This window comes from Ixodes scapularis, unplaced genomic scaffold (assembly GCF_016920785.2).
Source record: "Ixodes scapularis isolate PalLabHiFi unplaced genomic scaffold, ASM1692078v2 PGA_scaffold3__209_contigs__length_174095766, whole genome shotgun sequence".
Lineage (NCBI taxonomy): Eukaryota > Metazoa > Arthropoda > Arachnida > Ixodida > Ixodidae > Ixodes > Ixodes scapularis.
The window spans coordinates 31,279,007-31,289,066 of NW_024609868.1; the positions used below are offsets into that span (position 1 = coordinate 31,279,007).

The 10,060-nt window shown below is 40.8% G+C and overlaps 1 protein-coding gene across 1 annotated transcript; it reads right to left on the minus strand.

Moving 5' to 3' along the window:
• Positions 1–3,970: 3,970 nt before the first annotated feature.
• On the minus strand, positions 3,971–9,710 carry LOC121837165 (cytochrome P450 4V2-like). Its single transcript, XM_042292690.1, has 5 exons — positions 9,680–9,710; positions 8,341–8,450; positions 6,907–6,995; positions 4,522–4,715; positions 3,971–3,981 (listed from the first exon to the last, which is right to left on the minus strand). Exons 1-5 carry the CDS (start codon positions 9,708–9,710, stop codon positions 3,971–3,973), a joined length of 435 nt encoding a protein of 144 aa, XP_042148624.1.
• Positions 9,711–10,060: the final 350 nt, after the last annotated feature.

The following is a 10,060-nucleotide window of genomic DNA, read 5'->3' on the forward strand; positions in this document are numbered from 1 at the left end:
CCTGCAAAATTGAAAAAAAAAAAATACACCAAAGAATTACACCTGTGGTCAGCGATAGGTTTTAATGCGAAAGCATAACTGTCTCATGGAGCGAACCGACATCATCAGCTTTAAAACCACGCCAAACGTTGGCCGAACGGCACCTAAAATCTTTTTTCTCAAGTGAAGCCGATTTCTGATAAGCCGCCTCGGTGGCTTCGAGGCGAGAGCGCCAGCCTACGGATCCCCATGTGGCGGGTTCGAATCCCGGCCGAGGTACCCGCAATCTGACGGAAGCTTATTGCGGAGAAGGCGCCGTGTTAGGGGGTGTCCCAACAGGACACTACAAAACGCACGACTCCGACAAATCGTGAAAATTGAAGCGGGCGCGAAGCGGGCGCGTCCGCTTCAATTTTCACGATTTGTCGCAGTCGCGCGTTTTGTAGTGTCCTGTTTGGACACCCCTTTACCGAGCTTTCGGTTGCACGTCAAAAGATCCCCCGGTGGTCGAAATTAATCCTCAGTCCTCCACTGGGGCGTGCCAGATGCCCGTGGTTGGTTTGGCACGTAAAACCCCCAAATTTAAATTTGACTTTGATTTCCAATGGATATTATGCTCCCATTAAATGGCGCGCAACATCAAGGAACGAGGCCCCCATTGGCTCTCTTGCGGCGTTATTGCAAAAAAAAGTCACCAGAGAAGCTCTCTCTATGGCGGTGCATGAAGTCCCTAGATAAGAGCTTTCTACAGGTAGCGACATTCTTTGAAGCGCCGACTGCGGGACGGTGCAGGTTTTAGGAAGGGAATGACGGCGCATAGCAGAGGACTGAACTGAATGCCGCCAATTTATTACAGCGAAATGTGCTTTGTCATTTGTATCGGTTGTAAAAAGAAGTATCAAGGGACTTTAGTTTCAACTGAATGCCGCCATTTTGTTCCAGCGGATGGTGCTTTGTTCATTGTATTGGTTGTCGTTACTCGTAAAAGAAGTATCAAGGGACTTTAGCGGCGCAGCGCACGCAGCGCCGCGGTCGCCCGTAGTAGGAGGGAGCGGTGGCGGCAGGACCAACAGAGCCCGTCCGGGCAGACTCCAGAGAGGCCGCACGGCCGAGCTCAGCGCAGCGCGGCAACTTCACGAAAGCGTGCGCTCGGCCGTCCGCCGGCGGAACATGTCCGTCCAAGCGACTACGCCGCAGACAAACTAAGGGGGCGGAAGAACGACTTTGATGCTTTTGCATTCACAACTCATAAGAAGTGCTTAGGTTTGCTCGGAAGTTTTGTCTTGTTCGACGTTTATAAAAAGATCGAAGCTTTTTTTTGTTGTTGTTTATACGTACCGACTTAGGCAATTTCCGAAAACGTTGTACTCGTCGGTTTGTGTATGAGGATTCACTCCCGTGCTGAGCTCTGCGCAAAAGGGAAAAGAATATATATATAATTAGGAATAACTACAGAAATTAACGGCTCAATAAACTAAGAGCGTGGCTTATGATATTCACCCTTCTTGCTTCGTTATTGGTCCATCGGCGCACTCATCGGCTAAGGCAACAATATCATTGGTTGCGAAGCGATAATGAAATGCGATTCACTTAATTATGTTGAGTCAATGCCAGCTTTATTTTCGTAGGACGTCTTGATGACGTCAGAGATAAATATTTATTAGCTAAAGTAGGAGAGCGTATTTTTACTCCGTGTTCAGAAAAGGCTGGGTACGTTGGGAGGAAGTTTTGATGGGACATTGTTTGGGTTAAAGAGCTTATGTTCGAGAATTCCGCGCTGAAATTCCCCATTGCTGAGCCATGTAATATTTTTATTGGTGAAAACTCCTGCATATTTACAGCAGCCGGTTTTGATATCAAGATGCGCACACAGTCTTGTAAAATTTGCACTGGTTTCTACGACATAGCTTGGCTAACGTTAGATCAGATTAAAGCGGAAATGCATTCTTGTTTTACTAGTACCATGCTAGCTTTAACAAAAGTTTTCTGATTGTATTTTCACACGCCGAAAAGGAAAACATCCTTGTCGCAATGCTAAACACGCGTAATAATGTTTTTTGAACCACGTCCAAATAGTTACTCCGCTTTCTTCCTTCTATACATGCAAAAGGAATGTGATAATTAACGTCTTGAATGACTATTGTCCAGGAAATTTCGGTGTCTAAACTTGTTCTGAGTCACGTCATCACCTTTTGTTTTTTGAACTCCGATTATGTCATCAGCGCAAAAGAAACGGCTATGTACTGCTTCCAGGATCCGTGAAAAATGCATGCTTAGATTCACGTTTATATAATAACAATCATTAAACCATTATCAAAGTGATTCGCAAAAAACGTCCCCCTCCCTCCCCCCTAAAAAAAAGAAAAAGAAAAAAGAAGTGACGGTTTTGGATTGCTGAGTCACAAACTTCTAACTTCTCGTTAAGATCATTTGATCATTTTCATAGGTCGTTCTATTCGACTAGACTTTCGAGCCTCAGTAAAAAGATAAATAAAATTTACAACATCTATTTTGTGGACGAACAAAAGCTGGGATAGCCGAAACAATCTGCCCTCTCATACAACTTCATGAAGCATAAAATGACGCCGAACGTATTAAAAGACGATTGGGAGGTTGTGATTCACGAAGGAACTCAATTTTTAACTTGATCTAATTAATTCAGGACGTGTATAACACGTTGACTGGGATCAGACCTCATGAAGTATGGCGGTCATACTGTAAAAAAGTTATATTTTCGCCATTTGTTATTGCAAACTGACTCTAGGCACGTAAGGTCTGAATGATAACCGAGTCCAGAAAAACATGCATAGAAGAAATAACAGATGTTTTCGTAAATCTTTAAGTTGCAAATTTAAAATGTTTCCGACTAATGTAGTGAAGGTTTACAGGAGGTGAGCAGAAAAAAAAAAGTCAGATTAAGTAGAAAATTCGGGGGCTGATATTTCGGAACACGGAAAAGAGAAAAATCTCAAAATATTAAAAAAAAAAGAAAATAATCTATAATGGCCAAAAGAATAGAATGATTGCACTTCCATAACAGCGTCCAACCTGGTCTTGTCCAAAGCAGGCTTTCCGGCCCCATCGTTTGGACGTTGCTCTTTACACAGTAGAGTGGTTCTATATGGTCTCAATGTAAGCTTGAATCTTGTTCATTTGGCTAAAAAGAACATAGTTCTGCCCATTGTGTATTTATAATTTCTTTGTTCATAGAAAGTGAAAAGAAGCTCACTTCTTTATGCATTACAGATATGTCAAGTTATTTAGCTTTATAGACCACTGATGTTAATAAAAAGTATGTAAGAATGAGGAATAAAACATTAATCTAAATTTGACACATAAGGGAACAACAGCAGTGTATAGGCTTTTGTCTCAACAAAGGCTATACGAAGTCTCAACACTACCATTAATAGAAAGTATATAAAAAGTGGGTTATAAAAATTAATCCAATCTCAATACATATTTTAACAACTGGAGTGTATAGGCTTTCGTATCAACAATGGCTATACAAACTCTGAAGACTACCATTGATAAAAAGTATATAAATAGCGGGCGATAAAAACCAATTCAATTTTTATACACATTGTAACTACTGCAGTGTACAGACTTTTACCTCAACAAAGTCTATACAAAGTCTGAACAATACCATTGATAAAAAGTATATGCAAAGCGGGCGGTAATAATGAATCCAATTTCGATAAAAAGTTTAACCACTGCAGTGTATAGACCCGTGTGTGAAAAAGGTGTACACAGAATGTACACAAATACGTTGTTAGAAAGTGGGTAGGGAAGAAAGTCGCAAGGATCGTAAAGAAGTCGCAAAGATTTCAATAGACTGGGCAACTTTTTTTTTTGTAAGGGTTGTGACCACAGAAGGAATCAATTACGATTTAAAAGTTTGAAATTTGATGGCGTTTGCGGTTTACATAATTTATATTGCACAAGCATTCACCAAACAAGCGTACCGCCGTGAGAAGTTAAAATTGGTGTAACCTCACGTGAAGGCTGCATCACACAATTGCGTTTGAGCGTGATCAAATGCGTTACATTTCTGACGCCATGTTATTCCTTCAAAATGTGCTTCTTAATACAAGGAGTTCCTTCCAAAAAATGTACAGTTTTTTATTTTTTTATTTTCACCACAAAAATAAACTACACATCGCCGAACGCTTATTCTGCATTCAAGTGTAGATCTAACGGTCCGAACGAGATGCTAAAGTCTCATAACTAACCGTTATCTTAATCAAAAGTTATGTGATTTTCCAAAAATTTTCAAATAGGAAAATGACGATCGACGGAGCTGTCGAATACATGGAGGTGAATGGTGCCATTTACTGAAAACGGGCAAAAACAGGCAAATCACTTATAACGTTTCAATGAGATAACAAATTTCTTCTGAAACTTTGACATCTGGTTCGGACTGCTAGCGCTACATTTGGGTGGATAATGAGCGTTCGGCGAAGTGCAGTTTGTTTTTGCGGTGAAAAATCCCTGTAAATTGTTTTTTTGTTGTTGTACATGTTGATTGGTCTTCAGAAACATTACCCGCCGTGATGTCCAAAGTGCAGCGCTGGACGTAACGATAGATAGAGGCGGGCTCCGCCTTGTCAGAGACTTCCTTCATCTTGTCCACCATGATGTTTCCGTGTTCGTTGAACACGTCCATGAAGTTGTCGAGCATCTTGAGGTGCAGGGCCGGAGTGGCCAGCTTGCGCTTGAGGCGCCATTTTTCTCCGGTCCTAATGGTCAAAGGAAATGTGCATTACGTAAAACATATTTCTGACACTTCAACCCTAAAAAAAAAGTTGTGTGCGTTATTTATTTTACAGAGCACAAAAGCAGAGGAACAATGAGCATGACGTGTGACTTACTCTTTCTATTTGCGCACATCGTACTAGGTAAGAGGCTCATACAAGTGTAGCTGTAACTTTGTATATTGACATCTAGGATATCGACCTATGTAAAAATGCTTTGTCAGCGTTTCCAGCTTACATTGCAATCAAACAGTGTCGAAAGCACAACGACGTGGTGTTCGTAGTGTTTCTGTACGTTTTCTGTTGTCCCTAAACCAATCACGTACATGGAAGGCCCAGTGATCACTTGCTATTTTGGCGCTGTTTGATTGATCCAATCAGCTCGTAGCGTCGGGTGCACCCGGACTTAAGGTTAAACGAAATGTAAAGCTTCGTGATGGGGGGGGGGGGGGGGGGGGGGGGGGGACCACGTTAAGGCTAGTTGCAAGAAACACAATTCTCTTTTATCGCAGCTGTGACAGGAAAGCGCGGTTGCCGTTCTTTTGGGGCACGTGGGAAAGCGGTTTGTGGCGGTTCATTGCGACTGCTTACATCCAGCGACAGAACTTGAGACACTGCGCAAAGTGTGCGAATGTTTCAAGATTTAAGTATCAAGAATAAATTAGAACGAAATCTCACTCCAGGAAAGTGACCTGAGAAACGCCTTTAACGAATAAAAGGTAGACTCCACGCTCTCGCCATTTCCGCCTCAAGGTTATCTGCATTTTCCCCTAGAGAGCCGGAAACTCGCATCCCAGGGCTCATTCGTACAAATTACGGGGGTGTTCTGGAGAGAGCGGAGATATTTAACACTGCCGCTGTGCACTACCCCCTGCCGCGCTTGTTGAGGAAAAAAGTGTATAATCGAGGACGTCTTTGGTTAAGGTAATTCGTTTTAGCTTTTGCTCCTTCTCAGTTCTCCTTTTCTCGTTCTTGGTTCAGACTATACACACGAGGAGAACCAGGTGATTGAAGTTAAATTAAAAAGTCGTCGCAACGGCCTGCCGTCTTTTCCCACTGTTAAAAAAAAAAAAAAGCTCCATCGTACGATCGTGCCAGTGTACTATTTCGTTCAATATGAGCCAAAACAATCCTTCATGCCTCTTTGGCCTACCTGCCAGTGTTCGAGAGAACAATGGTCCGACCTACGAATGGAATGCAAAGTTGAGATCGCATACTTCGAAGTCTGACAAATTGAGATATAAAAGGCCAGATCGAGCGTTTCACCTCATATTATCCGCGGTGGTAACTTTTGGGACGACTGGAGAGGCTGTAACTATGCACAAAGAGATGCTGCTGGATTCAAATATATCAGTCTCCTATTTATTTTATCCAATATATTAGGATGCTTGACAGTTTAGGAATGCAGAAATGTTTAGGAATGTCCCCGAGGCAGTGTTTTACTACGAAGCACAGAGTGTATTTTTCTCAAAGTGAGAGAATTGCCCTCGGGGGAATCTTGGTATTTATTCTTGACAACATCGTGTTTGGGGAAGGAAGGCTATATTTAGGTCACCAGTGTGTAGGTCCTCATGCCATTCTTAAGTGTTGATATCTTATTTACATAAATGGGTTATATAGGAAGCTCTGTTCTCATATGTAAAATTTCGCACACTGACGAAGAAGATGCGCCCATCACTTGATTAAATAGTTTTTTTAATGATTAGCCCCAACAAAAACTATCACTGTGTTTCAACGGAGTTTTCAATGCATTCTTATACAGTACATTAAAAACTCAATTGAAACGCATTGATAATTTTTGTAAGGGAGCACACACACAACCAAGTAACTGAATTATGCGGCACACTCGCATACTAACTTGTTCCTTGAGAAACTTGCATAGGCTACGGGGCTAACGATTTCTCTCAATTGGCTGATTGTGCCTTTTATAGGGATGAAGTAAAATACCGCACGTACACGACACACTAAAAAGGCAGATACAGCCTAAAATTACAAATTCCCTTTCAAACATTAAGATGTGATATAGATTTAATGATATTTCTGTCGTGTTTATTTTGCGACTTTGTGGTAACATTTTTACAACACTGATAATAACTTGTAACACAACGATTTTAAAGTAACTAAAATGTTTAGTGGCTTGTTTATTTTGAGGTGGAAAACAGAAATATAAATTTACCCGGTGAGGACATTTTCTTCACCCAACCAGGGAATTAAAAAGGTGTACATGAGGGGCTTGGTAAAGTTTCCAGGTCTATTCAGCAAAGTCTGAAATACCAAAAAAGTACTGTATAAAACAAATGAAGACACCAGTTCTAACAAAAACTGAGTTGTGCACTATCCCAATTCATAAAGTAAATGTTTTTTAAATACGAGTCAATGACCATTATATTTGTGATCCCGATAATTATTAAATAAATAGCCTATATAGGTTTGAATAGGAATACATTTAATGTAATGAATTCCTGCGCCCAGTTTGTTTTACGAAATCCAAGGTTATCATTAAAAATACCACGAACATTGTCTCAGCTGCTATTCTCTTCAATAAAAAAACACAAAAACACCGAATATTTTTGAAAGCATATTACCAAGAACAAATATTGTTTGGCAAGACTTTCATTACGGTCAAAAATGTCGCGTCATACAGGAGTCTTCTCCAAAAGTCCTGTGCGCGTCCCTTCTGTTCCAGAAATTAATATTTTAATAACAGTTTCTGCATATAACCTGCTGTGCTTCATATTCAAGGTTGATGTAGTTTTGGGGGTTAGACATTTTTAGTTCGTTTATATCTAAAGTGTGAGTTTATCCGCGACAACACCACCTTTGCTGGAGTCATTTTCAAAGGATCCTGAAATGTTAGTAGAAAATTAAAGATCCTGTCGGGACTCCACATGCGGTGATGAAGGCATTGTGACTTACTTTGTTTTTTTATAATGTGAAACATGCAAACCAGACGGAGCCTTCTATTGCCGTGCACAATGCAGACAGGGCATACAAACATTTAGGATATTTTACTGCTCCATTAAATGACCCAGAGCTATCATAAATGTCAAATTTGTTCACTCGAGATGGCATTGAAAATTTAGTGTTTTGATATCGGACTTGCATCAGTGTCAGCTTTCATAGGTTTTATTTTAAATCACTCGAAAGAAAGTGACCAGACGTTTTCTCGAAAAGCTTGTCTCACAGCTAAAACAATCACAACAAGAAGTTTAAACTTTTTTCTTAACAAATTATTCTTATAAGAAGCGTACTGAGGACACGTTTTTCTTTAATTGCTCAATCCCTTTTACGCTAAAGTAGAAAAAGGTTTCAATCCTTCTGTTCTTAATTACACCTTCAAATTCAGTTGGAGCACACTGATTGGCTAAACCCAAGTTTTCACAAGTTGTTCTATTGAATTTATTGTCCACGGCTCGACCTTCGCAGATGAAAACTACAGACTAAAAATTCTTGACTCTCAGCCTACAGTAGTTAGTATGTTTGAAACACAAAAAGCGCCATTGGCTAAGATACACCAAAAGAAAAAAAAAACATCTATTGAGAGCACAGAGGTGATACAAACAGAACACCATATTTTTAATGGTTTGGACTTAAGTTTTCAATAACGTACCTCGGCTGCTTCAGCTGTCTGTATCATGACTAATGGCATCATCCAATTGTAAACTTTAAAGGTCTTGTTTTTGAAGAGCTCACAGGCACCCAATAGAATGTTGAAAAGCTCTGGAACAGATAAGTAACAGGACGGAATAAAAAAATTCTAGTTTGGTTCTTGACAAGGCGAAAACCAAGTGACAGGCTTAGTGGGTAATGTAGTACTGACCTAAAACATACTGACGTGAAAGCATACAAATCGAAGTACAGTATAAGAAAATCCTTGAAAACGGTTAAAAAGCATTTAGGCAATTGTGAATAGCTCCGCAAGCTTCACATTTATATTTTAATTGGTATAACTTGGCCGTGCTTTTGTAGAGAACGCGCGCGTACATATGAAACTGCCGCGATCTCTTCAAACTTGTCAAAGTAAAACGCAAGAGGTGTACATTGTGTGGCTAAGATGAACTACATACAAATATGCCTCACGAACATGCCTTTCAAACGTTACGTTATTTAAATGACGGTGTCGTATTTTCACGGACAACATAGCACGGACCACATATAGTACCTCCAAGGAACAAAGTAAAGGAAATAAATATGGTAAAATATAAGCTATCAATTTTAACAAAGGCCACCTGTCGCTTTCTTAATTCAAAAATATGCTCGAGACACAAACGTCAGAGGAACTAGAGGAACCTAAACCCAGTGTAACAACGAGCCTGTGTGCCAATGTAGACAAATAACGCTCTACTATTTTTCGCGTCACAATTCCTGTCGACTTCCAACCTACTCACATTTTCAAGTTTATTGTCCTTCCTTATTTATTCCTATTCATAATGCTTTTCTATAGTTCCGGCTAATGTCATCAACCGTATCTGAACACATATATACCATAACTTCACCATGATAGTAAAAACAATTAATTATATTTATGCGCCCAATAAGCACACGAGCAGATAAAATATTGCCGCGCGCGCTCGCCAAGTAGGCAATATCATACAAGAACCTATATGAAACTTATCTAATTTTGCATAAGCTCCGATATGGTTATCAGACAATCATACCAGAAACTTTTTATTTGGCGACAGTAGTTTATTGCGTAACACTTTTTTATATTGGAATAATCCCGGCGGACATACCAACCTACCACTTAGGTTAGTACCCCAGCTCAGCCTTTTCCATCGCTATGGTAATTTTTATGGAAGCTTTTTAATATTGAAAAGATAAAACAAACGAACAAACAGTAATGGCTTGTTTTTGCTTAACGGTGTCGCGGAGTATACTTGCAGTGTACATACGTCACATTTGTCGCGAAAGCCGCTATAAAAACACGAACCCAGAGAACATTGACATACCTGCGGTAGCGTAGTTGACGTTGATGTACATCCTCCGGGACCAATAAATTGCCAAAAGAAACCTAAAGGGTATCGTATCCGATGGACCGGGCATCGATCGCAGCGTCTGCCAGGTTCGAAGCCAGCGCAGAAACGAGGGCAAGATGAACAACGCGAGCCCAGCAGCGACTAGGTGAGGCGCCCACCTTGTCAACACTCTACCGAAGACGATGGGGACCCAGGGCACTTGAAGAGGCTCCGCCATTTTGAGTCCACTGAAGTATTAGGACGCCGAAAGGAAGCGAAAACACTGACGCCAAAAGAGAGCGAGCAGCAAGGCAACCTCTGGAACTGCGGTCGGCTCGCCACCGTCGTCCGAGTAAGAGTGCGGCTGTCTGGACT

Coding starts and splice junctions, on each gene's coding strand:
- LOC121837165 (XM_042292690.1), bottom strand. CDS start 9,710: ATGTACATCAACGTCAACTACGCTACCGCAG. Junction 8,451..9,679: donor CGTCAACTACGCTACCGCAG/GTATGTCAATGT, acceptor TATCTGTTCCAG/AGCTTTTCAACATTCTATTG. Junction 6,996..8,340: donor AGACAGCTGAAGCAGCCGAG/GTACGTTATTGA, acceptor TTGGTATTTCAG/ACTTTGCTGAATAGACCTGG.